The sequence below is a fragment of the Pseudopodoces humilis genome, chromosome 26 (assembly GCF_049639895.1).
Source record: "Pseudopodoces humilis isolate 2021_Gansu_Grassland_sample_001 chromosome 26, ASM4963989v1, whole genome shotgun sequence".
Taxonomy (NCBI): Eukaryota; Metazoa; Chordata; class Aves; order Passeriformes; family Paridae; genus Pseudopodoces; species Pseudopodoces humilis.
The window spans coordinates 4,559,969-4,586,949 of NC_142225.1; the positions used below are offsets into that span (position 1 = coordinate 4,559,969).

The 26,981-nt window shown below is 55.6% G+C and overlaps 1 protein-coding gene across 5 annotated transcripts; it reads left to right on the forward strand.

Annotated features, from left to right (window-relative positions):
- Positions 1-26,237, forward strand: SLC45A3 (solute carrier family 45 member 3). Of its 5 annotated transcripts, none has more exons than XM_014258212.2 (7): positions 1-51; positions 517-611; positions 17,855-18,241; positions 18,451-19,272; positions 21,759-22,024; positions 23,454-23,924; positions 25,150-26,237. In XM_014258212.2, exons 3-7 carry the CDS (start codon positions 18,094-18,096, stop codon positions 25,384-25,386), a joined length of 1,944 nt encoding a protein of 647 aa, XP_014113687.2. In that variant the 5' UTR covers positions 1-51; positions 517-611; positions 17,855-18,093; the 3' UTR covers positions 25,387-26,237. The 5 variants fall into 5 exon arrangements, with proteins under 5 accessions (XP_014113687.2, XP_014113683.2, XP_014113688.2 ...); XM_014258208.2 differs by having other exon boundaries at positions 23,454-23,904; XM_014258213.2 differs by having other exon boundaries at positions 23,454-23,777.
- Positions 26,238-26,981: the final 744 nt, after the last annotated feature.

The following is a 26,981-nucleotide window of genomic DNA, read 5'->3' on the forward strand; positions in this document are numbered from 1 at the left end:
TTTAAACAGCGGCGGAGGCGCGGGCCGGGCTCAGCCCCGGCTGCCGCACAGGTACGGCCGGGCACGGGCACCGGGAACCGGCACCGGGCACCGGGAACCGGCACCGAGCCCCGGGAACCGGCACCGGGCCGGGGGCGATGCTTGGGCGGGGCTGCGGCTGCCCCGCCGGTCGTGCCGGGATGCGGCTCCTGCCGCCTTCCCCGGGGGGTTCCGGGGACATCGGGGGGGCTTTAGGGGGTCCCAGGCGCAGCCAGCACCGAGCGCTGCCCGCCGGCTCCGGCCGGGACGGAGGCGCTGCCCGGAGGAGGAGGAGGAGGAGGAGGAGGCGCTCCGGGTCTGATGCTCCTACGCTGGAGCTGCCGCGGGGAAACAACAAAAATAAACCAAAAATAAAGCGAAACCCCGCATGTCGGGAAGCGGAGAGGGAGCAGGTGGGGCTGTGGGAGGGGGTCCTGCCCTCCCCGAGCCTCCCCAGGACAGAGCCCGGAGCTCTTCCCAAACTTGCCGTTCTCGCAGGGACACCCGCGGTGACCGCGCTGCTCTGGAGCTTCCCGAACGGGCGGAGAGTTTGGGGAGCGGGATGGACTCCCAGAAATCCTGAAGGATTGCAGGTCAGTGAATCCTTAGGAGGCAAGGAAAGGGAAGTTTTCTTTACCTGGTTGTAGGTTCTGTTTGGGTTTGGTGCCTCAAGAGCCGTCCCTAAATGGGGATAATTCCAGGGATTCCTGGCTTCGGCAGGACTCGAGATTTTGCTGGTAAAACGCTGTAGTTGTTTATGATAAACATAAACTACCAGACTCATTTGTCTTCCCGCCGATGACAGCTTTAGGAGGAAGGGAAGAGCAATAAAATAAACTTATTAATCTTACGCTGGAGATGGCCAGACCCGGCAAGATGCTCCATTTCCATTTTTATGTTTCAAACAAACAAAATTGCAAGGGAAACACATCAGGAACAGCTTTCCTGGTGCTCACCTGGACCTGCTTTTGTCACAGAGAAAGGCTCCAAATCCCATTTTTTGGCATTTCTGTTCTGGATGTGGCTCAGGAGAGCAGCCTTTACGTGTGTAACATGAGAATATCTCCAAACTTATAGAAATAGAACATGAGTAAGAACTTCAAAAGCACCCAAATGACCTGGGCACTGAAGTCATGCAGACACTCCTGAAAAACATGTACCAGCCTCGAAACCTTTTCTGTTATTCGCCCCACCTGCAATTTTCATTTTGTCTTTTTTGTTTTGTTTTGTTTTTAAATATGTGATGCTACCTGGATTTTCTGGCATCACCCAGAGCTGTTTCCTCTCGTGGGGAGTGGTGCTGGAGCCAGCCCTGGGATTCCAGGCTGTGCCTAAAACTCTGGATTTTTGTTGCCACCGAGCACCGTGGAAGCCAAGAGCGCTTGGATTATGGGACTTGGGATTGGGGGAGAGAAAAAAAAAAAAAGATTAGAAATTTGATATGGATAACAAGAATCTCCAGAATTAACAGCAAATTAAATGAGAGCTTTACAGGGGATTTAAATCCCTGTATCTCGGGGTATAAACCGATCTTGGGATTTAGGGGAGTTCCCCTTGCTGTGGCTGCTTTGGGGATGTTCCCCTACAAACGGGGACTTGTGTGGGTGCTGTGTCCTCTCCACGAGGTCCCAGTGGAGGCTCCAGGTGTCCCCCAGCATCAGGAGGCTGCTGGAATGTGCAGAACCAGCGCCGTGAGTTTCACCGCTCATAATCCCCGGAGTAAAGCTGTTGTAGGCACCTCCACACTCTCCAGACAAACCCCACCAGCGTTTTGAGGGAGCTAAAACCAGTTTTAACCGGCAGATTTTTGTCCATGCCCGTGCTGCATCCACAGTGGGAGAGGCTGGAATCACTGGGCTGATGCCTGAGTTTAAAAATACAACCCTGGCTCTACTTCATCTCCTCCAGAGCCCCTCGGAAATGATGTTTAGCATAAACTCTTGGTAACCTTTCCCCCAAACTGTTTATTTCGCTGCAGCACTCAAGTGGCAGTGCTGGGGAGGGGAGGAGGGCTGATTTGGGGTTTTTTTTTTCTCCCTGACTTCCATCTCTTTTCTCTCCAGCCAAAGCCTCAGCTCGGAGCTCGGGGTGGTGGCTGGGCTCTGCTGGCTGCTGATGGCGTTGGGAGCGCAGACTCCTCGAAATAATTTAAAATAATCACCTCAGTGCTGCGCTCAGGGTCGCTTTTCCTCCTCTGATTTACTCCTTTCAGTGCTTTTGGCACGGTGGGGGTGGCTGAGGAGCTCTGGGTTTGTGTTCACCCCCCAGGAGGGGCTGCTTTAGGTGATCTTGAATGTCTTGCTGCCCCCTCGTCCTGGCTGAGGCAACATCAAAGCAAAGCTTCACCCGCTGGGTGAAATTTGGGGTGGTTTTGGATGGATTTGGGGCGTTTCTGGATGGATTTGGGGCGTTTCTGGATGGACTTGGGGCGTTTCTGGATGGACTTGGGGCGTTTCTGGATGGACTTGGGGCGTTTCTGGATGGACTTGGGGCGTTTCTGGATGGACTTGGGGCATTTCTGGATGGACTTGGGGCGTTTCTGGATGGACTTGGGGCGTTTCTGGATGGACTTGGGGCGTTTTTGGATGGACTTGGGGCATTTTTGGATGGACTTGGGGCGTTTCTGGATGGACTTGGGGCGTTTCTGGATGGATTTGGGGCGGTTTTGGATGGACTTGGGGCGTTTCTGGATGGATTTGGGGCGGTTTTTGGATGGACTTGGGGCGTTTCTGGATGGACTTGGGGCGTTTCTGGATGGACTTGGGGCGTTTCTGGATGGACTTGGGGCATTTTTGGATGGACTTGGGGCGTTTCTGGATGGATTTGGGGCGGTTTTGGATGGACTTGGGGCGTTTCTGGATGGACTTGGGGCGTTTCTGGATGGATTTGGGGTGGTTTTTGGATGGATTTGGGGCTCTGAGGGAGCCAGGAGGGAAAGGATCAGAGGGGTGGGAGGTGGTGCTTGGGGTGAGCAGGGAATTGAAGGAGCAGGGAGACACAGAAAGCCCAAAGGGGCTGGATTTCCTCTCTTTGGGAAAAAATCCCATCAGGTGATGGTGGCTCATGGCCTAGGACATGGGCTGAGCTAAAACCCAGCCCCAAACCCAGCCCCAAACCCAGCCAAAACCCAGCCCAAAAATCAGCTAAAACCCAGCCCAAACCCTGCTAAAACCCAGCCCAAGCCCAGCTAAAACCCTGACAAGTCCTGTGACCCCCCAGCCCAGCTGAAGCCGTGATTAAAGCTGCGCGTGGAGCTCGGGAGTCACGAGGAGCTCGTGAGCAGCTCTCAGCTCTTCTCAGGGCTGATTTCTCCATCATTGTTCAGTCTCAGAGCTCCATGTGAGAACAGGGGATGGAAACCATCAGGGAGCAACCCTGGCTTTTAAAGAAGCAGAGGGAAGTTTTAAAGTTAGTCAAACGTGGATCTGCACGATCTCGCCATAAAGAACGGGAAAATGGTAAAACACAGGGTTTTTTCAGAGTTCTGTGCCCCAGCTCTGGGTTATCTGAGGGTGGTGATGTGAAACCTGTCCTGTTCCTTGTGCTGATCCCGTCTCGTGGAGCTGCACAAGCTGCTGGTGTGCCCAACCCTCTGAGCTGTGGAGTTGCTTGCTCAGAAAACAAAGCCCCAGTGGAACTCTGAGGCCACCATTCCATTCCTCTTTGTCCTCCTGGTGTTCCTCGGAGGTTCCCCCTTCATTTGTGCCCTTCCCTCCTTGTTTTCATATCCTAAAATGTCAGTTCCTCTCGCCGTTCCCAAATATTTGCTTAACGTTTTTGCCAGCCTGCAGAAGAGGAGAAACAGACCCCTGTGAATATTGTCTGGCAAAATAAGGAGGAGTTTGGTCCCAAAGGCGCCTTTGTCTCGGGGCTGGAACACACACAGCAAGGAGCAGGTGCCTGCTTTGCAGCTCTGAACGCTTTTTCCTCCTCTCTGAGCGAAAAGAAAATGCTCTTGGTCCACATCCCAAGGACTGGCCCCGTCCTTCATCCAGGGAAACCTTGGGGGTTGTTGGTCTGGGGATTTCAGAGCCAGCTTTTGGTGACTCGCAGAGGAATTCTGATCCTGGCCAGGGCTGGAATTCAGGATGGCCTCTGGCAAAGCCATGAGGTTTATTTGGAAATAGCAACTTAAAACAATGCCAGGCGCTGGGATTGCTTTGTGAGGTGTGAAAGTTTTTCCCTTCAATCGAGGGAGCTGCTCTGAGGATTTTTTTTTTCCCCCACCTTTGTTTTGTTGGGAGCTGAAGTTCTCCGTGGTGGTTTGTCTGCAGGAGCTGGGATTTCAGGAGAAGCAGGAATATGATGAGTGCAGTGGCTCCAATCCCTGCGGGTTGTCAGCACTCGGGAGACGTTCGTGTTCTCTTTTCCTGGAAAAACCTGCACAGAGTTGTGGGGCAGCACCGAAATCCTGCTTGGATTTATGGCTTGAGACTTTGGGTGAAGTGGGGCCAGAAAATCCCTGGATCAAATTTTCCTTCCCAAACATTAGCAGTGAATCTTGGGATCCCATTGTCCTTCCCAAACATTAGCAGTGAATCCCTGGATCCCATTTTCCTTCCCAAACATTAGCAGTGAATCCCTGGATCCCATTTTCCTTCCCAAACATTAGCAGTGAATCCTGCTGGGATCTGCATGAAGAAGGAGGATCAGACCCTTGAATCCCAATTCCCTGTTTTTAATTTAGGATTAATGAGCAGAGCTGGCTCTTGGGTGGGATTTGAGGGGGATGTGACCAAACCTTAACTGGACCTTGTGGGTGTTTTTATCCCTGCTGGTGATTTGGTGCCTTTCCCATCAGTCTGGGAATGTGGGATTGGAGAAGGACCCGCCGCTGCTCCAGGGTGTTTTCCTGTCCCTTCCCCTCTGCCAGGGATCACTTCAGTCTGGAGAGGAGAACCCAGAGTGGTTTTTGGTCACCTGCAGGCCCTGAGGAGCGTCCTGCCAGCGCTGTCCCCGCGGTCACCGCGCCACCTCGCTCCGGAGCCTGGCACCAATTCCCAAATTCCCCCTTCGGAGCCGGCAAAGAGAATAAAGGATTGTTGTGGTCACGGGGAGAGCGCTTCCCTGGAGCTCTGCAGCGGCTCAGAAATCCTGGGAGCACAAAGGGACCAGGAGGGGACAGTGGCAGCGGCCGTGGTGCCAGGTACCGGCTCGGGGAGTGACAGGGGACGGCTTTGTGTGGGCTCTGCTCCAGAGCTGCCTTTGGGAATGCTGGGGACAAACATTCCAGGGGAAAAACCATTCCTGGGGACAAAACATTCCTTTGGGAATGCTGGGGACAAACCATTCCTGGGGAAAAACCATTCCTGTGCCTTTGGGAATGCTGGGAACAAACAATTCCTGGTGACAAAACATTCCTGTGCCTTGGGAATGCTGGGGAAAACCATTCCAGGGGAAAAACCATTCCAGGGGAAAAACCACTCCTGTGCCTTGGGAATGCTGGGGAAAAAACATTCCTGGGGAAAAACCATTCCTGGGGACAAAATATTCCTGTGCCTTGGGAATGCTGGGGACCATTCCTGTGCCTTTGTGAATGTTTGGGACCATTCCTGTGCCTTTGGGAATGCTGGGGAAAACCATTCCTGGGGAAAAACCATTCCTGGGGAAAAACCATTCCTGTGCCTTTGGGAATGTTGGTGACAAGTGATTCCTGTGCCTTTGGGAATGCTGGGAACAAACAATTCCTGGTGACAAACCATTCCTGTGCCTTTGGGAATGTTTGGGACCATTCCTGTGCCTTTGGGAATGTTTGGAACCATTCCTGTGCCTTTGGGAATGTTTGGAACCATTCCTGTGCCTTTGGGAATGTTTGGGACCATTCCTGTGCCTTTGGGAATGTTTGGAACCGTTCCTGTGCCTTTGGGAATGCTGGGGAAAAACAATTCCTGGTGACAAACCATTCCTGTGCCTTTGGGAATGTTTGGGACCATTCCTGTGCCTTTGGGAATGTTTGGGACCATTCCTGTGCCTTTGGGAATGTTTGGGACCATTCCTGTGCCTTTGGGAATGTTTGGGACCATTCCTGTGCCTTTGGGAATGCTGGGGAAAACCATTCCTGGGGAAAAACCACTCCTGTGCCCTGGGAATGCTGGGGACCATTCCTGTGCCTTTGGGAATGTTGGTGACAAGTGATTCCTGTGCCTTTGGGAATGCTGGGAACAAACAATTCCTGGTGACAAACCATTCCTGTGCCTTTGGGAATGCTGGGAACAAACAATTCCTGGTGACAAAACATTCCTGTGCCTTTGGGAATGTTTGGGACCATTCCTGTGCCTTTGGGAATGTTTGGGACCATTCCTGTGCCTTTGGGAATGTTTGGGACCATTCCTGTGCCTTTGGGAATGTTTGGAACCGTTCCTGTGCCTTTGGGAATGCTGGGGAAAAACAATTCCTGGTGACAAACCATTCCTGTGCCTTTGGGAATGTTTGGGACCATTCCTGTGCCTTTGGGAATGTTTGGGACCTTTGGGAATGCTGGGACAAGCCATTCCTGTGCCTTTGGGAATGTTTGGGACCTTTGGGAATGCTGGGACAAGCCATTCCTGTGTGCTGGAGCAGCTGGAGCGGCGCTGGAACAAGAGGCTGCTGTGGCCCGGCCAAGGCCCAGTGAGCAGCTAACGGGCCTGGAAGGGTGGCTGTTCCTGGGGATTGACTGGAGCTGGGCTGGGAGAGAGGCTGGAGCCTGCAAATCAACAGGAATGACACGGGGGATGACCGGAGGGAGGGGGGGAAGGACGGACGGACACTTCCCAGCTATTAAATCTCCCTAGGATATTGTTCCAGGGGGGAATTCCTGCAGCCTCAGCGCTTGAGGTGCCTCCATCCAGGCTGGAGGGTGAGCAGATGATTCCACAGGGACTTTTCCATCTGGGATTTCTGGGAACAGGCTGTGCTTGTGCTGGATCCTGCCCGTGGCAGAGGATGAGAATTTTGGGGCAGGCAGGGAGTGCTGGTGCCCCTCTGGAGGGCCCTGGAAGGTTCTGGAAGGTTCTGGAAGGTGCACAGCCCAGCCCAGGTGCCCTGGAACACGAATATCAGAGCCCTCTCTGCTTCCTTTGTGTCCCTCTGGACTTTACCCCAGCAAATAATGGCAAGAGGAAATGCTGCCCCTGCTCAATCCCTGACACACAAATCCCTGCTTTTTAATTTCAGCTCTCACAGCTCCTGTCCCCCTCGTGCCCTGTGCCACAAAACCCCTCAGCAGCCCTGCTCACAGGGCTCTGCAAAATCCAGGCAGCTTTGAACTTGACCCCTGTGCCTAATTAGTGAAAAGCTGATAATTTAGGGCTGATGTTCTTTCCAGGGCTCAAAATAGAAGTGAGGTTCCTGTTTGGGTGGGGAGTGAGGGGGTGGTAGAAATGTCTTGCTCCTGGAGAAATGGCAGTTTTGAGCCCCGTGGTTTTGGGTTTTTTTTATTTAAAAAAAAAAAAAAGTGGAAAATTTCCCTTCCAGATATTCCTCACTGCTCTATTTTTATTTTTTTTTTTTTTGGTGAATGTTAAATCCCTGCGTGTTGTGAGCCCCTGATGCATTCAACTGATAGTGAGAAGGTGGAAAGGAAAATAAAAACAACAAAACTTCTGAAGTTCTCCGTCCAAGACCTTCCAGCCAAACTTATCTGCCCTAGGAAATAAAAATCGGATTGCTCCTTATCTTTGCAATTATCAGGCAGAAATAAAATCGTGGAATCTCCCATTTTCAGGCCTCGTGGCTGTTCTGCCACGATAAGGAGAAGTCAGATCACTCAGCAATGATCTGAGAGCTCTCATTAACCCCGAGGGGTTGATGTGCTGCAGAGCCTGGGCAGCTTTTGCTACCCCAGGCACAGAAAACTGCTTTTTTTTACAGCTCTGATCTGTGGATTTGGCCCTTAAAACACGGCAGAAAATTCACATTATTCCCTGCACGCCTCCCCCTGTGGCAGAGGGTGCTGATGTGACAGAAAATCCCTCGGAAATTTGGAATAAACCCCCCTCCAGTGCCAGGGGGGCGACTGGGAGGGTGAAAACGGGGTGGGGGACAAGGAGATCTGAGAGCAAATCCCAGTTTAAAAATCTTTAGATTTTTAGATCTTTTTAGATTTTTAAATGTTTAGATTTTTTTACTTCCTTCCCTGTTTTTTTTTTTTGCCCGTTCCCAGTGCCAAGGACAGCAGGGGAGTGTGGGGAGCCCTGGGCTGTGAGTGATGGGGGCTCAGCTCTCGCAGCTGTCCCGGGGCTATTCCTCACCCTGCAAAGGCTCTTTTGTCTCCTTCAAAGCCGTGACCTCATTTTACAGACAGAAAACAGCCAGGGAGAAACCCCCCAACCTGCCAGGGGAGGTCAGAGGGGCCCGGCTCAGAGATCTGTCAGCATCCAGCTTCTCCAAAAATCACCGGGATTGCGGAGCAGAAAATTGCCGTGGAGAGATGGCCCGAGGACCGTGGGGACCTGGTGGCTCTGTGTGCCTGTCCAGGGCTCCAAGGGTCTCCTTTGGAGAAGAAATCGAGGTCAGGCTCCCAAAATTTGCAGCCAGAGGGGTTCTGGAAGTGTGCTGCTCCCTGAGGATGTGAGGAGTTTGGTTTGTTCCCTTTTTCCCCGAGGAACAGGCTCCTGGTTGGGGTTCAGTGGTGGGTGCTGGGGTGAAATTTGTCTGCTGTGGGCACAGTTTGGGGTCAGGGACGCCCCTCATCCCTGCTGGGCACAGTTTGGGGTCAGGGACACCCCTCATCCCTGCTGGGCACAGTTTGGGGTCAGGGATGCCCTTTATCCCTGCTGGGCACAGTTTGGGGTCAGGGATGCCCTTTATCCCTGCTGGGCACAGTTTGGGGTCAGGGACACCCCTCATCCCTGCTGGGCACAGTTTGGGGTCAGGGACACCCCTCATCCCTGCTGGGCACAGTTTGGGGTCAGGGATGCCCCTCATCCCTGCTGGGCACAGTTTGGGGTCAGGGACACCCCTCATCCCTGCTGGGCACAGTTTGGGGTCAGGGACACCCCTCATCCCTGCTGGGCACAGTTTGGGGTCAGGGACACCCCTCATCCCTCCTGGGCACAGTTTGGGGTCAGGGACACCCCTCATCCCTCCTGGGCACAGTTTGGGGTCAGGGACGCCCCTCATCCCTGCTGGGCACAGTTTGGGGTCAGGGACACCCCTCATCCCTCCTAAAACTCCACTATTTGTTCCTGCCCTTCTCCAGCTGCTCCAGGTTTGGATGTGCAGATCTGCAGATCTGGACCTCGTGCCCAGCCTTGGCCTTTGCTCCGAGCCCTGTTTTTTGCTCAGACACCAGAATTGTCCTTCCCACCCCAAAGCTGGGCCTCCTCTGGCCCCGTGGCTGTCACAGGAACGGTGGGACAGAGCTCCTGGAGTCCCCTCACTCAGCATTTCTGCTCCGCCTGCAAACCACAACTTCCAGTTTCTCTTCCCATTTTCCAGGGGCTGCTGGCTCCCTGTGACAGAAGGGGAAACCATTGGCTGCTTCTAACTCAGAAATCTTGTGTCAGGGTTGGGTTTTGCTCCTCTCTTTCCCGGCCCCGCTCTGTTGGGGTGAGCACTTTGTGATCCCTGCATGGCTGAGGATTCTCCCCGAAATTCCCAGCAGTGGGAGCGCAGGGAATCCCTGCTCAGGAGAGGGAGGGTTCAGCCCTCAAAGCAGGGAGCTGAGGAGCAGCACAGGAGGTCTTGTGCAATTTAGGGAGCTGCAGTGGAAGGAAAAGCAGATTCCGAGTGTTCCCGGGCTTTTGGTGAGGGTTTGGTGAGGGTTTTGGTGAGGGTTTTGGTGAGGGTTTGGTGAGGGTTTTGATGAGGGTTTTGGTGAAGGTTTGGTGAGGGTTTGGTGAAGGTTTTGGTGAAGGTTTTGTGAAGGTTTGGTGAGGGTTTTGGTGAAGGTTTTGTGAAGGTTTGGTGAGGGTTTTGGTGAAGGTTTTGATGAGGGTTTGGTGAGGGTTTTGGTGAAGGTTTGGTGAGGGTTTTGGTGAGGGTTTGGTGAGGGTTTTGATGAGGGCTTGGTGAAGGTTTGATGAGGGTTTGGTGAGGGTTTGGTGAGGGTTTTGGTGAAGGTTTGGTGAGGGTTTTGGTGAAGGTTTGGTGAGGGTTTTGGTGAAGGTTTTGGTGAAGGTTTTGGTGAAGGTTTGGTGAAGGTTTGGTGAGGGTTTGGTGAAGGTTTGGTGAAGGTTTTGGTGAAGGTTTGGTGAGGGTTTGGTGAGGGTTTTGGTGAAGGTTTGGTGAGGGTTTTGTGAAGGTTTGGTGAGGGTTTTGGTGAAGGTTTTGGTGAAGGTTTGGTGAGGGTTTGGTGAAGGTTTGGTGAAGGTTTTGGTGAAGGTTTGGTGAGGGTTTTGGTGAAGGTTTTGTGAAGGTTTGGTGAGGGTTTTGGTGAAGGTTTTGGTGAAGGTTTGGTGAGGGTTTTGTGAAGGTTTGGTGAGGGTTTTGGTGAGGGTTTTGGTGAGGGTTTGGTGAGGGTTTGGTGAAGGTTTGGTGAGGGTTTTGGTGAAGGTTTTGATGAAGGTTTGGTGAGGGTTTTGGTGAGGGTTTTGGTGAAGGTTTGGTGAAGGTTTGGTGAAGGTTTGGTGAGGGTTTTGGTGAAGGTTTTGTGAAGGTTTGGTGAGGGTTTTGGTGAAGGTTTTGTGAAGGTTTGGTGAGGGTTTTGGTGAAGGTTTTGGTGAAGGTTTTGTGAAGGTTTGGTGAGGGTTTTGGTGAAGGTTTTGGTGAAGGTTTTGGCTCTGCTTTGCTGTGGAGATGCCCAGGGCAGTGCTGCTGTTTGTGCTGGGGGTTTGGGGACGGTGCAATCCAGCTGCATTCCCTGCAGGATCCCTTCGGATGCTCCCCCAGAGGTGCAAACCTTCACAAGCCTCACCTCTGCTGAGGATGCATCCGTGGGGCCACCAGGGCACGGCAAACCCATCCCAGAGCCCCAAATTCCCTCTCAGGGGTAACTGGGATGCCCAGCCAGCCTGGCTGGGCCGGATCTCTGCAGGCTCTGGGGAAAGGGGGGCTCTGAGCCACCTGTTGGCTCCAGCCCTGGGGAGGCCGCTGCCCTTTTTAAGTGTCCATCTCTTTTTCCTTGCTCCTCACTTCCCGGGATTCCCTTTACAACCAGCCCATTGTGCTGCGGGCTCCAGCAGCTGGGTGGAGTGTTTCAGGCTCAAGTGTAATTTCAGTGCCTTTAAAAGCTTTTGGAGGGCTTTTTTTTTTCTTTTTTCCCCTTTTTTCTTTTTCCCCCTGAAGAGGACAGCAACGCCAACAAGGGATAATTTGATGGATTACTCTGCGGGGCTGAGGGGCTCTCCTTAATCCCCTTTGTGGGGCTGTTTGAGGAGACGCTGAGCAGAAGCCCCCAGCCCCAGGCAGAGAAAAGGCAGCTCAGCAGGGTGGGTTTTACACTCTGACACATAAATACAGGCCCTGGTCATGTGGTGCCGGATATAATCTGTGCCCGTCCCCACGCCGGGGAGAAGGGGGCACCTGGAGGGGGCTGGTTTTATTCCCCCTTTCCAGTTCAATTTACATTTTGATTCTTCTGCTAAGGAAAAAAAAAATAAAAATTATAATAAGTGGAGAAGAAAGGCCGGGGGAGAGGTTGATTTGGATCAAGTGCCAGGGGTGATGGGCACGGTCTCGAAACAGCAGCAATGAGTGAAAAGCAGAAGCAGATCATCTCATTTCCCCTCCCGCTCCGGAACGGGGGCTCCTCTCATGAATAAAAGCAAGAGCTTGGGTCGTGCAGCAGCAAAACAAAGCTGGGGCTCTGCCCTGGAGCCAGCCAAGCTTGTCTGGAGCTCTGGGGCTGCCTGCAGCAGAGCTGACACCGGCGCAGGGGAGCGTGACCGGCAGGGCTGGGGCTCTCGGAGCTGCAGTGCTGCTGCTTTTGGGTGTGTGGGTTGGTCTGGTTGTGCTGAGGAGCTGGGGAGGTTTTGTTGGGTGAAGTTTGGTGAGTCCTGAGCCGGGGAAGCGCTGCCAGACCCTGCAGTGCAGCAGCACAAATCCCAGAGTGGCTCCTCCAGCCCGGGCTGGGGTGATCAGGACTGATCCAGCCTGGGCTGGGGTGATCAGGACTGATCCAGCCTGGGCTGGGGTGACCAGGACTGATCCAGCCCGGGCTGGGGTGACCAGGACTGATCCAGCCCGGGCTGGGGTGATCAGGACTGATCCAGCCTGGGCTGGGGATCCCTCTGCAGCTGAGCTGGGCTTCAGTGCGGCCCAACGCCCAGCGGTGCGGAGCTGAGCTCGTCTGTGGGGTGCCCCTGAGGAACTGAGGGTCACCCCAACCAGCCCTGGCCCCTGCTGCACTCGGGGTGTCCAGTTCCAGCTGTTCCCCCAGCTCCAGCTGTGCTCCCAGCTCCAGCTGTGCCTCCAGCTGTGCCACCAGCTCCAGGTGTGCTCCCAGCTCCAGCTGTGCCCCCAGCTCCAGCTGTGCCTCCAGCTGTGCCACCAGCTCCAGGTGTGCTCCCAGCTCCAGCTGTGCTCCCAGCTCCAGCTGTTCCCAGCTCCAGCTGTGCCTCCAGCTGTGCCACCAGCTCCAGCTGTGCTCCCAGCTCCAGCTGTTCCCAGTTCCAGCTGTTCCCAGTTCCAGCTGTGCTCCCAGCTCCAGCTGTGCTCCCAGCTCCAGCTGTGCTCCCAGCTCCAGCTGTGCTCCCAGCTCCAGCTGTGCTCCCAGCTGTGCTCCCAGTTCCAGCTGTTCCCAGCTCCAGCTGTGCTCCGAGCTGTGCTCCCAGCTCCAGCTGTGCTCCCAGCTCCAGCTGTTCCCAGCTCCAGCTGTGCTCCCAGTTCCAGCTGTTCCCAGCTCCAGCTGTGCTCCCAGCTGTGCTCCCAGCTCCAGCTGTTCCCAGCTCCAGCTGTGCTCCCAGCTGGCCCGGGCAGCCGCGGGGGAAGCCCAGGGAAGCCCAGGGAAGCTCTGCCGTGGCCCTGGGCTCCCGTCTGTCCCTCAGAGCTCCACGGGTGTCACTGCGGCCTCTGCTGGGGCAGGAGGAGGAGGAGGAGGAGGCCTGGCTGGATGTGGGAGGAAGGCTCTGGCAGGAGCAGCTCTTGGCCAGAGGAGGGTGCAGGCTGTGGGACAGAGCTGTGCTGTGTGTGATGCTCTCTGGGATGAGGTTAAAGCATCCCTGGAGTTGTTGGCACGGCTCCCCAAAGCAGTGTGAGGTACCTGGGTGAAGGGCAGGCAGCACAGAGCTTTCTCCACCCTGGCAAACATTCCCAAATGGAATTGCTCTCAGCTGTCTGTGCCAGGGATCCCTCCGTGCCTCAGAAGGGCCTGGAGAGCTCGGGATTTTAGCCCTGGGAGCAGCAGGATCCCCTTGGACGTGCGAGGCAGGAGAGAGCTGCCCCCCCACAGCAAATCCAAGGTTTCCCAGTGTGGAATTTGGAGCTGCCATCGGGAACGGCCCTTCCCGTGGCTCTGGGAGCTCCTGCAGCATCTCCATGGATTGACAGATCCCGGCTGCCCTGGGCCACGAGGGAGGGAATCCCAAACCCGAGGGAGGGAATCCCAAACCCGGGGGAGGGAATCCCAAACCCGAGGGAGGGAATCCCAAACCTGAGGGAGGGAATCCCAAACCCGGGGGAGGGAATCCCAAAGCCAAGGGAGGGAATCCCAAACCCGAGGGAGGGAATCCCAAAGCCAAGGGAGGGAATCCCAAACCCGGGGAAGGGAATCCCAAACCCGAGGGAGGGAATCCCAAACCTGAGGGAGGGAATCCCAAAGCCAAGGGAGGGAATCCCAAAGCCAAGGGAGGGAATCCCAAAGCCAAGGGAGGGAATCCCAAAGCCAAGGGAGGGAATCCCAAACCCGGGGGAGGGAATCCCAAACCTGAGGGAGGGAATCCCAAAGCCAAGGGAGGGAATCCCAAACCCGAGGGAGGGAATCCCAAACCCGAGGGAGGGAATCCCAAACCTGAGGGAGGGAATCCCAAACCTGAGGGAGGGAACCCCAAAGCCAAGGGAGGGAATCCCAAAGCCAAGGGAGGGAATCCCAAACCCGGGGGAGGGAATCCCAAACCCACCGGGGTCTGCTCTCCCCGGAGGGGATCTCCAGTGCCTGCTGCTCTTTCCCTAAGGGTGGAAACGCAGAGTTAATTCAGAGAGCCCAAATACCTCACCCCTCTCCCCTCCCTCTCCCTGTGAATGGGGTCAAGGAGATTTGGGAGGGGAGGGGGTCAGGAGAGGTCAGGTGGGTTTTCCATCGCATCCCGAGGAGCCTGCCAGAGCTATTCTCCATGCTGCATTTCCCATTCAGCGCCGCTGAATGGGCGCTGAGAGCTGTGAAAGCTCCCCCAGCTCGCTCCCCCTGAGCTCTCTCCCACCCCTTCTTCCAGAGGGCTCCCAGGGAATTCACAAAGAGCCCCTGGGAAGGTTGGAGATGGAATGTTTGGGGTTGTGAGAGGGAAGATTTTGCCTTTCCCTCTCTCTGGGTGCCAAACCTGGCGTGGGCAGGGAAGGTGAGGATCAGTCCTGGGGGCGGCTGGGTTGGAGCAGCCCCACCTGAGCCAAGGGATTTCCTTTCCTAAGGGAAAAAGGCAGCCCTGACAGGTCAGAAATATTTAATAATAAAACCATCAAGTGGTTTGGGTCGGAAGAGGTTTAAAATCTCATTTTGTTCCACTCCCATGCCACATGCACGATCACCTTCCACCATCCCAGGATGTTCCAGCCTGGGCTTGGGCACTTCCAGGGGTGGGGAAACCCATTCCAGTGCCTCAGCATCCTCACCCTGAATCAAATTCTCTGCTGGCTGGTCACTGCTGTTTGTTGAGCTGTGGAGGAGGTGCACAACCACCACAAATCAAAGCCTAAAACCACATTTAACGTCATCTCTTTCTCCCTCTGCACTGGTTCCGGGGATTATGGAGTAGCAGGACATGGATTCCTCCAGGAATAAATCAGTTTTTTTCTCTGCCATGTACACCCACATTTTAATTTTGAAATAGCCAGCCCTCACTCTTCACTCTAAACACTGCTGAGATGTGATTTCCTCTAGGACCCTGTGCTGGGAAGATTTAGGAGATTGGGAGGAGGAGAATCGTCTTTGTGTGTGTCCATCAATGCCCTGCACCTTTTCCAGGTGTTTTGGGGTTGGTTTTTCCTAAAATCTTCCCTGGCTTCATCCTCTGCTCTGCCTTTGTCCAGCACCGCTCTGCTCCTGCCCTGGACCCGCCCTCCCACCTGGCTACCAGGTGAGGCAGCCTCCAGGAGTTGATCTCCTGTTTCTCTGCAGGGAAAGGGGAGGAAAAGTTGCGTTTGTGAGCTTTAAAAACAACCCAGGAGGCCGTGGAGATGGTTTGGTTTTCCCCAGGGAGGGAGAAGGAAGAGCAGCTGATGTCCCGTGGCACGCCAGCTCCAGGAAATGCCCCACATGTGGCTCCCTTCTGCTCCCAAGTGCAGGAAACATCCAAAAATCCCTTTTTTTGGGGGCTGCTGTTGTCTTTGTCAAGGTGCTCCTTGAGCAGGAAAGGACAAATTCTGTTCCTGATGTGGGAATTTGGGGAAACTGAGGCTGGAGGGGGAGAAGTGCCAGGGTCACCTGGACCAGCTGCCCCCGTGGGGCTGTGAAACATCTCCAAAACCCCTCTGGGATGGGCAGGGTGCTGCTGGAATCTCCCAGCTGGGGATGGATTTTCCTGACTCCTTCCACGCCAGAGCCAAACAGAGTCCAGGGGATAAATCCCCCTGGGAAAGGTTGGATTTGGGGTTTGAGGAAAGGCTGTTTGATCTTGCTGCTGCTGCTGCTGGGGCTGTCACTCAGGGCCAGCCTGTCACCTGCAAAGCTGCAGGGACGTGGTGTTGGTTTAAAAAGAAAACACCAACCCCTGGTCCTGAATCTGCACCACAGCCCAGCGAGGGAGGGTGATAAATACAAATATCAGGGTTTTTTTGGGGGGCAGAAGTCAGGTGTGAGCCCAGAGCTGGGGTTTCCTCAGGGCAGCTCCCTTTGGGGGGGTGGCAGCAGCGTTTGCTCAGCCCTGAGCGAGGGGCCCAGGCGTGTGGTGTCAATAACTCCGCTGTTATCAGCAGAAAGGGAGGGCCCTGAAACCAAACCTGCGCTGGGTTCCACCTCTGCTGCCCTGCAAACACTCAGCTGAGTGCACCTGCCAGGAACCAGGTGAGTCCTGGCTCCCTGAGCCTCCCAAACCTCCCTTCTCCAGCCCCTCTGTCCTCACAAATCAGCAGTTCAGGTGATTTTCCTGCTCAGCACTTTTCTGTGTCGCTCTTCTGTGGGAAAAATTCACAGTAATTAATGGGTATTGGGATAAAGTTCATGATCTGCTGCAGTTTTATCTGCAGCTTTATTGCAGTTGAGACTTCTCTGGCTGTTTGTGATTATTGCTCCAGGGATTTATTTTCTCGTTAAAGCCCTCTGAGGGTGTGGAGAGGGAGGAGAGGTCTGCTCCTACCTGCAGACAAGAAATCCAGCTCTGCCTCCACACTGGAATCCTCAGGCAGATGGACAGATCAGATCCCTGCTGCCTCCCCAGTGCTCTGGCACAGCACTAAAAGGGAAAAAACCAATTTTTAATCTGTGTGAAGCATCTTTTGGGGTTTATTTCGGGATAACTCCCCCTCTCTTACAGCGGACACTACATCCCCCGCCGAGGGCCGGCTCTGAGCCGCGGAGGCTCGGTTCATTTTGTGACTCTGGGTTTGTGCTGCTGGGGCTGGAATTCCTCCTCCCAGGGCTGGGATGCAGCTGGGCACCCTCCTAACCGAGCCAGGCTGACACATCCTGTGTGTGAGCCACATCTGAGCAAGGTGGAGGGATGCTCTGGAGGGATGCTCAGCCCTCCTGTGGCTGCTGAGCCTTCAAAGCCTCTGGTGCTTGAAGCAAAACCGTTGCTGTTCCCCCTCTGTTTGCTGTTTGACCTTGGGCAAGGTGTTTAAATGTGGAAAAGAGGGATCTTCTGTGAGGTGAAGGGTCCCAAAAGGGGAATAATTGGTATTTATCGAGCGGTACCGGCAGCTCCCGAGCTCAGGAGTGGCATTTCTTCGCAGCAGCAAGAGGCAGGGAGCGATGGCTGAGCCTCATCCCCACCCTGCCAGCCTCCCCCAGCCACCCCCTGGTGGGTTATCAGCTGATGGTGACACGGGGAGGGAGAGAAAAGTGACAAAACCGTCCGGTCTGTGCCTGCCAGCACACACCTGGGCAGCGAGGGGGGCTCGGGGTGTCACCAGGCCACTGCCCCAGGAGCTGGGAGCAGATCCTGCTGGGCTGGCTGCCGGGGACCTCCGAGCTCCTGCTCCCTCCTGGCCCAGCCCCTGCCCCATCCCCTGGCCTCTCCCCTCCGGAGAAGCCGGAGAGAAGGGAGCAGGGCAAATAAATGACTCAGTCTAATGAGTAAGGTAATTGCCATTCGCTGTTAGATGAGGCTAAAGTGGGTCAGGTTTGTTTGTGAAACTCCACGGAGGCACCATCTGCTCCCTGTGCCCCATCCCGGGGGCTGGGGATGGGATTTGGGTGGAATTGCTTCCCTGGGAGCCTGGGGAGCAGCACTGAGGGTGTCCTGCTCATCAGGCAGGGCCGTGCTGGGCTCTGGGGATGGCCCCGTGTGGCTGCAGGCCTGATCCTTGCAGGGGGCTCTGAAATGATTTCCCTGGGAGAGGAGACCCCCAAATCCTTTCTGCCGTCTGGGAGAGGTGGCTGGACAGGATGGAGAGGTCATCAACCCTCCAGGGCAGGACTGGCTTTTCCCAAACCCTGTCACAAACCCTTGGGAAGACAAACCTGGCACCGATGGAGCTTTCACCCTTTAACCTGCCCCTCTCCCAGAGCCCGTTGGGACGGGGACTGTCCCTTCCAGCAGTGACACATCCGTGTGGCCCCTGGATTTCCCCCGTTCCTCACTGTGTTAACGCTCTCTCCCCACAGCCTGTGAGCAGCAGGGGAAGCCTGCAGCAGGATCCCTGCCCGGGCTCTCCACATCCCACCAGAAGAGGAAGAGGAAAAGACGGTTCCTTCGCCGTTGATAAAATGGGAAGCAGCATCTCGCCAGCAGCCCGGGAAGGGAAGCTCCAATCCTTGCCTGGGGGGCATCCCTGGGATCTCTGCAGCTGGCAGGACACGGCCCTGCGCCACTGAGGGGTGGGGACAGCGTGGCTGGGGACAGCATGTCCTTCCAGAGCCACCGGAGCCAGCTGCTGCTGGTCAACTCGCTGACCTTCGGGCTGGAGGTGTGCCTGGCCGCCGGCATCACCTACGTGCCCCCGCTGCTGCTGGAGGTGGGCGTGGAGGAGAAGTTCATGACCATGGTTTTGGGTAGGCAGCTTTGGTCACCTCTCTGAGGTGCTTGTGGGGTTTTTTTTATTCCAAACCTTTTGGTCTGGGGGGTGGGGGTGAGTGAGGGCGGGGAGAGTTGCTCCCTGCAGGGGACCCACTGAAACTTCCCAAATTTCCGAAACATCCCGTTTTTGGGGGCGCAGGCAGACCAGCCGTGTCCCTGTGACACCCCCCTGTCTCTTTCCCAGGGATAGGCCCTGTCCTCGGGCTGGTTTTTGTGCCGCTGATCGGCTCGGCCAGCGACCACTGGCGCAGCAGCTACGGCCGGAGGAGACCTTTCATCTGGCTGCTGTGCCTGGGGGTGCTGCTCAGCCTCTTCCTCATCCCCCACGCCAGCAGCCTGGCCAGCCTGTGTGCCCTCAACCCCCGGCCTCTGGAGATCGCCTTCCTCATCCTGGGCATCGGGCTGCTGGATTTCTGCGGCCAGGTGTGCTTCACCCCGCTGGAGGCCCTGCTCTCCGACCTCTTCCAGGAGCCGGACAACTGCCGCCAGGCCTTCTCCGTGTACGCCTTCATGATCAGCCTGGGGGGCTGCATCGGCTACCTGCTGCCAGCCATCGACTGGGCCTTCCTGGCGCCCTACCTGGGAGGGCAGCAGAGCTGCCTCTTCAGCCTGCTGGCCCTCATCTTCCTCGCCTGCGTGCTGGCCACGCTGTTTGTGACGGAGGAGGCGGCCCAGGGGGATGTCCCAGAGGGGCTAGCGCTCAAGGACACGTCCCCCAAGGTGTCCCTGGCGTGCTGCTGCTGCCGGCTGGCGCGGGGGTCGTGGCTGCTGCAGGGCAGGCAGGTGCTGCGGGCCGCCAGGAACGTGTGCGCGCTGCTGCCGCGGCTGCACGGCCTCTGCTGCCGCATCCCCAGGGTCATCCGCCGCCTCTTCGTGGCCGAGCTCTGCAGCTGGATGGCTCTCATGACTTTCATGCTGTTCTACACGGATTTTGTCGGGGAAGGGCTGTACCACGGCGTGCCCAGGGCCAAGCCGGGCACGGAGGCCAGGCGCCGCTACGATGAAGGTGAGAAGCGAGCCGGGTGTTCCCCGGGATGGAAACATTTACTGGGAGCTCGGGATGGGGCTCAGCTCTGTCGGTAATGCAAAAAACAACGAAAAAAAAAGCTGCAGCAAGCTTGGCTTTCTGTGGATAGGCCGGGCAAGAACGTTTTCCCGTGGCTCCCAGAGCGTGGCACAGCTTGGGAAACACCTCCTGGTTCTTGCCAGCATGGATTTGGCAGGGCAGCCCTGGCCTGGGGCTGGGCTCTTGGGCGGCAGAAGCAACAGGAGCAGGATGGAGCTGGCTCTGACACTCCTGGCACTGCTCTCCCCTCCTTTCCCAGCGAGGGCTGAGGGTGCTCCCCATCCTGGGGGTGCAGATGGTGGGGAGCAGAACCGGGCTGTGCTCTGTAGCGGTGAGGTGGGATTTGGTTCTGGTTCTGGGAGCCCTCCAGCAGCTTTCCCAGCTCTCAGCCCCCTCTCCAGTGCTTTGGTGCTGCCACAACTGCCCCAGCAGCCCTTCACCTGCTCACAGGTGTTACCTGCAGTCCCATTTTGCCTGCCGCCTTGTGCCAGAGCCTCGCCTCCTTGCCTAACCACCCTTTCCCTCTCCCTAATCCATATCCTTTATCCTGGAGGCACCTTCCTGGCCCTCCTCCTGCAGTTTTCCACTCGGAGGGCCCTGCAGCACACTGCCCCTTTGTGCTGGGTGTCTGTTTAACTTCGAGGCAGCTTAATTATTATTTAACACTTGCACCGTTTAGCTGCCGGCAGGTCAGCCCTGCATTGTGCCGCCTGTCATAGAAACGTGTGTTGAGTAATGATCCCCGCTCCAAAGGGTTAATGGCTTTAATTCCCTGAAATCTGAGCGATCTTTGGGAAGGGGTAAGGTCCGGATCGCTGCCGGATACGCAGTTCAGAGCATGTTCTGTACTTTACCTTGGCCCGAGCACAATTCCCCGCTGCCTTTGTTCTGCTGCTGCTGCCTTTGGCATCAGATAACGACAGGTCCTGGTTCAGCAGCAGGTGACAGGTCCTGGGGCCAGAGCGGTGACTTCCAGAGACAGGGGTGGCATTTCCCACCTCCCACGGGGGAGGGAGGGAGCTGGGGGGTGGCTGCTGCAATCCTGGAATTTGTTGGGTGATGCTGCTCTGCTTCCTGAGCCGGCCCAGGCTGGCAGGGCTGGCAGTGCCTCAGTCTCTGCTTGGGACTGAAGCAGGGGGAAGGATGTTTTTGGGGTTAGGGACTGACAGGGGTCTTTTTGGGGTTAGGGACTCTCAGGGATCTTTTTGGGGTTAGGGACTCTCAGGGATGTTTTTGGGGTTAGGGACTGAGAGGGATGTTTTTGGGGTTAGGGACTGACAGGGATGTTTTTGGGGTTAGGGACTGACAGGGGTCTTTTTGGGGTTAGGGACTCTCAGGGATGTTTTTGGGGTTAGGGACTGACAGGGGTCTTTTTGGGGTTAGAGACTGACAGGGATCCTTTTGGGGTTAGAGACTGAGAGGGATCTTTTTGGGGTTAGGGACTGAGAGGGATGTTTTTGGGGTTAGAGACTGACAGGGATGTTTTTGGGGTTAGGGACTCTCAGGGATGTTTTTGGGGTTAGGGACTGACAGGGATGTTTTTGGGGTTAGGGACTCTCAGGGATGTTTTTGGGGTTAGAGACTGACAGGGATGTTTTTGGGGTTAGGGACTCTCAGGGATGTTTTTGGGGTTAGGGACTGACAGGGATGTTTTTGGGGTTAGAGACTGAGAGGGATGTTTTTGGGGTTAGGGACTGAGAGGGATGTTTTTGGGGTTAGAGACTGACAGGGATGTTTTTGGGGTTAGAGACTGACAGGGATGTTTTTGGGGTTAGGGACTGAGAGGGATCTTTTCAAGGTTAGAGACTGACAGGGATGTTTTTTGAGTTAGGGACTAACAGGGATCTTTTTGGGGTTAGGGACTGACAGAGAGGGAAGGATGTTTGGGGATTTGGGACTCTCAGGGATGTTTTTGGGGTTAGGGATTGACAAGGAAGGATATTTTTGAGGTGAAGGCCTGATGGAGAGGGAAGAATTTTTTGGGGTTAGGGACTGACAGAGAGGGAAGGATTTTTTTGGGTTTGGGACTGAGGGAAGGGATATTTTGGGGTTTGGGACTCAGGGAAGGATTTTTTGGAGTTAGGGACTGACAGAGAAGGAAGGATTTTTTGGGGTTAGGGACTGACAGGGATGTTTCTTGGGTTAGGTACTGAAAGAGAGGGAGGGATGTTTTTGGGGTTAGGGACTGACAGAGAGGGAAGGATTTTTTGGGGATTTGTGACTGAGGGAAGGATTTTTTGGGGTTAGGGACTGACAGAGAGGGAAGGATTTTTTTGGGGTTAGGGACTGACAGAGAGGGAAGGATATTTGGGGATTTGGGATGAAGAGCAGGATGTTTTTGGGGTTTGGGACCGAGGGCAGGATGCTTGGCCGTGTTTATCCGGGGGGCAGCCAGGGCAGCGTCCATCACCCCTCTCCACCCACAGGTGTCCGGATGGGCAGCTTGGGCCTCTTCCTGCAGTGCATCACCTCCATCTTCTTCTCGACAATCATGGACCGGCTGGTGAAGCGCTTTGGGACGCGGGCAGTGTACCTGGCCAGCGTGGTGTTCTTCCCCGGGGCCGCCTCTGTCATGTGTCTGTCCCACAGTGTCACCGTGGTCACCATCTCCGCTGCCCTGACGGGATTCACCTTCTCCGCCCTCCAGATCCTGCCCTACACGCTGGCATCCCTCTACCACCACGACAAACAGGTGGGGATCTGCTCCAGGGCAGCCAGGCCTTCCAGGTTTTTATATTTTTCCCATGTTTTAGGGAAACTGGTCTGGTTTAGTGTGAATTCTTCAACTCTGCCAGCCTGAGGTGCTGCAAAACTCAAGGATTTTCAGCCCTCACAGGTGCTGCTTTCCAGTTTTCGTCCACAGCACCACGATCAATAAAATGAAAAGCAAAGCTCATCCTATTCCCTCAGCTCCAAGAAAAATAAACCTTGTGCAGCTTGTGACAGCAGCACCAAAGCTCGTAACGCTGTCCCACAGATGTTATCCTTGCGGAGAAGTCCTAGGAGGTTCCCGAGTTGCACACTGGATTAATGGGAGTTTCTCTTGTGCTGCAAATGCAGAATTAATTTGTGGTTTGAGAGCAGCTCTTTCATCCCGAGGGCAGCGGTTGGCTGTGCCGTGCAGTGAGTGGGAGCTGTTACCACAGGCATCCAGATGTTCCCATTGAAGAAACCCTCTGCAACAGCCCAGCCCAACTGGCACCAGGAATCCTGTCGGGGTAGGGGGTGAGGGAATGTTCAGCTTGGCAGGAGCTGCAGCTTGGCTGGGATCTCCCCGTGGATGTTTTATCAATGGAATGAAACCCAAACTCCACGGGCTGGGAAGGGGAAGGCCGCATTCCCAAAGGCTGGGAGTGCAGAGAGGGAGGGCACAGCTGGCTTTGGTCTCTCCTGCCCGTGGTGTGTTGGTGTTAACAAATGCTCTGTGGGAATGCTCCAGAGACCTCACAGCGTGAGCAGAGCGAGGCAAAAGAGAGTGAGAAGGGAAAGATTTGGCTTCCCTCTGCTCCCCTTTTCCTGGCTGGAGTGAGGAGGATCTGGGCAGGCAGATGAGGTGGCTTGGCTGAGGTTTGTTGCAGAGCTGAGAAAAGAGCCCTCCCCTGAGTTCCCAGGACTGTTGTGTCCCAGCTGGTGGCACTTTTAAGCATCCCAGATGAGAAGAAGTGGCTGCTCATCCCGGGCTCTGGGCTTGGGTTCCCAGTCACCCACCCCACAATCCCCAAACCCTGCTGCTTGCGGTGCCCTGGGTGTCTGATACCCCACAGCACACCCCGGCTCTTCACTCCTGCCCTGCTCAGCTGATCTCAGGACGGGCTCAGGTTCCTCCTCCAGTGAGGAGGTGACAAAAGCACGAGATGTCCCCAGGCTGGCTTTGGGCTGTTGAGCCCCAGAGCACGGCCCAGGCCCCGCTTGGCTGGGTTCCCCCGGTGAGTCAGGGCTGCTTTGGATCCCGTGCCAGTCGGGAAGAGCCAGCCTGGCTCGTGGAACCCACCTCACGTGGGCCAGGCTCAGGCTGGCACTCCCCTGAATGCACACAAAGCTCTGGTTTTGCTCTCCTGCACAAAAACAAGGCCCCCTCAGAGTCCCAGCTCCTTCCTCACGCTCCTCCCTCCTTCCCACAGGTATTTCTGCATAAATACAAGAGGAAAGAGGAGGAAGATGCCGCTCTGCTGGACAAGAAATCAGCTTTCTCCAAGGGGCTGCTCTCCAGCCAGAAGCTGCCTTACCAGAATGGCCACACTGGGAACCTCTTCTCCTCCTCCTCTTCCTCCTCCTCCTCCTCCTCCTCCTCCTCCCCTCCGGCCGTGTCCAGCTCCGCTCTGTGCGTCAGCTCCTCCTGCGACGTCTCCCTGCGGATGGTGGTGGGAGAGCCGGAGCCGGGGGCTCCTGGCCGAGGGATCTGCCTGGACCTGGCCATCCTGGACAGCGCCTTCCTCCTGTCCCAGGTGGTGCCCTCGCTCTTCATGGGCTCCATCGTGCAGTTCACGCAGTCGGTCACCGCCTACATGGTGTCCGCCGCTGGCTTCGGACTGGTCGCCATCTACTTCGCAACCAAAGTCGTCTTTGACAAGGGTGACATGGCCAAGTGCTCGGTGTGACACCGGGGGTGGCAGCAGGTGGCAGAGCGGGCCGTGTGTGTCCCCAGGGTCTGGCACCGGCTGTGTGTGTCCCCAGGGATGTCACTGGCTGTGTGTGTCCCCAGGGATGTCACTGGCTGTGTGTGTCCCCAGGGATGTCACTGGCCGTGTGTGTCCCCAGGGATGTCACTGGCCATGTGTGTCCCCAGGGATGTCACTGGCCGTGTGTGTCCCCAGAGATGTCACTGGCCGTGTGTGTCCCCAGGGATGTCACTGGCCATGTGTGTCCCCAGGGATGTCACTGGCTGTGTGTGTCCCCAGGGATGTCACTGGCTGTGTGTGTCCCCAGGGATGTCACTGGACATGTGTGTCCCCAGGGATGTCACTGGCCATGTGTGTCCCCAGGGATGTCACTGGCCATGTGTGTCCCCAGAGATGTCACTGGCCGTGTGTGTCCCCAGAGATGTCACTGGCCGTGTGTGTCCCCAGGGATGTCACTGGCCATGTGTGTCCCCAGGGATGTCACTGGCCGTGTGTGTCCCCAGGGATGTCACTGGCCATGTGTGTCCCCAGGGTCTGGCACCGGCCGTGCCCCAGCCGCTGCTGTCACCCCGGGGGTGGCTGTGGGGCTGGGGGCAGCACGGGGTTAATCTCAGGTGTAAATAAGAGGTTTTGGGGCGGTGTCCTCAGGGCCAGAAGTGCTTTCCAAAGGTGCCTTTAGCAGAGGGAAGCACGGCACAGCAGCACCAAAGGGCTTCTCCAGGGGGGAAAAGGGGATTGTGTTTCCCCCCGGTAACGGGTCGTGCTCCTGAGCAGGAGCGGCACAGCGAGGGGATCCGTCCTTGGCTCTCCTCCACCTCCAGCTGAGTCCTCTCCCCCTGCTTCCTGTAGTTTTACCCAACTTCTTGAGCAATAATTCAGCAGATGGGACGCTGGGAGGAGATGTCCTGGGGAAAAAAAAGCAGCGGGGAGGCCGAGGTTTGGCTGTGGGGCCGAAGGGGTGCCCAGGTGTTCACCCACATTTCTGCCCTCCTGCCCTTCCCCTCCTCGATCCAAAACCATCCAGGAGAAAACTTAGAGTGCCTTGTTTTGGGAAAAACAAGGAAGATCCCATTAGGACCGGTTCCAAAAGGTGACTTAACCTTTACCTACGTACAGGCTTGCATCAGATAGGGAGAACTTCTGAGCTTTTATTTATTTTATTTTATTTTAATGATTGTTTTTACCTTTCTTCACACAGTTCTCAGTCACTCTGACCTCTCACTCCACACCTCGGTGCCTGAGCCTGCATTTTCTCTCTCCCCTCATGGATCCAGACTGTTCTGCCTCTTCCTTCCACGCACAGCCCCTGGAAGATGCTGCCATTCTGCCATTCCCAGATTCCCAGAGGGAAATCCGCTCCCAGAGGGGTTTTCAGTACTGTGGCAGTGATGCAGAGCAGGAAAAGCTCTCCTGGAAGGCCCGGGGGAGTTGCTGATGGGTTAAACTCAGACCTGCAGCTGGTCCCGTGGCTGTTTGGGCTTTCTTAAAATGTGTTTTATTTCCAGTCAGGAGTCGCTGTTCTCACTGAGAGAAAGCTCCTCCTGCCGCCCTCACCCAGGGCCCAAACCCTCCAGGGATGTCCAGGTTGTTTTGGCCACCAGCTCTGAGTCACTTCCCTCTGGCAGCAGAGCCCGATTCCCCCTGCCCAGAACCATTCCCTGTCCCCAGTGGCCCAGCTGGGACAATTCTGCTGCTGGCAGATTCCTCCAGGAGCTCCCCACGCTCCGAGGAGGAGCTCAGGAGTCAGGAATGATCCAAAACGCGGAGGAAAAGCTGAGATTGGTGCTGTGAGCACACAAACCCCAGCGATCCTCGGCTCTGCCTGGGCTGAACCAGGCAAAAAAACAACGTTTGTGACTAATTTTTATTTTTTGAGGTATGTGGGCAGCCAGAGGCACTTGTGAGGTTGGGCTGGAGGGTGAAATGTTGCTATTTTGGCGGAGTTTTGTCAGCCTGTTCTTTGGCGGGGAGGCCGGGTGACTCCCCTGCTGTCTGAGCCGGGCCCTCAAAGGTTTGGAATCGTCCCTTTCCCGTCAGGGGTCACTGTTTTTGTTTTAGTTCTTCTCAAATTATAGCCTGCCAGCCTCCCTTTCCCACAGCAAGGGCTGCGTGCTGACACGCAGCTGTTTTGGGGACGGATTTGGCAGTGCTTAAACCACTTCCAGAAACAGTTTTGGGGTCTGTCCTACCCTGGGCTCTGTCCAGTGCAGGCTGCAGCAGGAAGGATCTGAGACAAAATCCCATTGCCTGAGTTGGGATAATAAATTCCCTGAATAAATTCCTTGACCCAAGGCTGGAAACCCCTTTATTTTTAATATTTCTTATGTAAATGTGAGGAGCTTCCCCTGCACAGAGGCTGCTCTGATGCTCAAGTGCTTTTGATCATTTAAGTGCCTAAAGTGCTTCCACACTGAGCTTCAGGGGATGGGGTTTGGTGGGAAAGGCCTTAAATTGTTCTTTTCAAACCCCAGGGTCAGAGGGGCGCAGAGCTGGGGATTTTAACAGGAGATGAGGGAGCAGGAGGACGAGGAAATCTTCACAAAATTGGCTTTTTTTGGCTTCTTCTAAGAAAATTTCTGCATCAGCATCACGTGTAAGAGCACCAATGGGTGTTGTAGTCTGGGTAAAAGCATCCCTTGCCTGCTGTTACTGATATTTCCTGTGTGACCACAGAATTCCTCTAGGATTTGCTCCTGCCTGGCCACAGGTTTGGGTGGGAGCTCCTCAGAGCTTTTCTCTTCCAGGTATGAGGTGGACTCTCTTCCTCACAGGTGAATCCTGCCCCACCTTTCCTTTGTGGAGTTTGGAATGGGGAGGAGGGAGAGCTGCTGTGTGAATTCCCTGTTGTGGATCCCTGGGATGGGGAAGGGCTGGGGGAGATGAATGGATGGAATCCATGGATGGATGATGGATGATGGATGGATGGATGGATGATGGATAGAGGGATGGATGGATGATGGATGATGGATGATGGATGGATGGATGATGGATGGATGATGGATGGATGGATGATGGATGGATGGATGGATG

Coding starts and splice junctions, on each gene's coding strand:
- SLC45A3 (XM_014258212.2), top strand. CDS start 18,094: ATGTCCTTCCAGAGCCACCGGAGCCAGCTGCTGCTGGTCAACTCGCTG. Junction 18,242..18,450: donor GTTCATGACCATGGTTTTGG/GTAGGCAGCTTT, acceptor TCTCTTTCCCAG/GGATAGGCCCTGTCCTCGGG. Junction 23,925..25,149: donor GTGACATGGCCAAGTGCTCG/GTGTGACACCGG, acceptor TTCTTCACACAG/TTCTCAGTCACTCTGACCTC.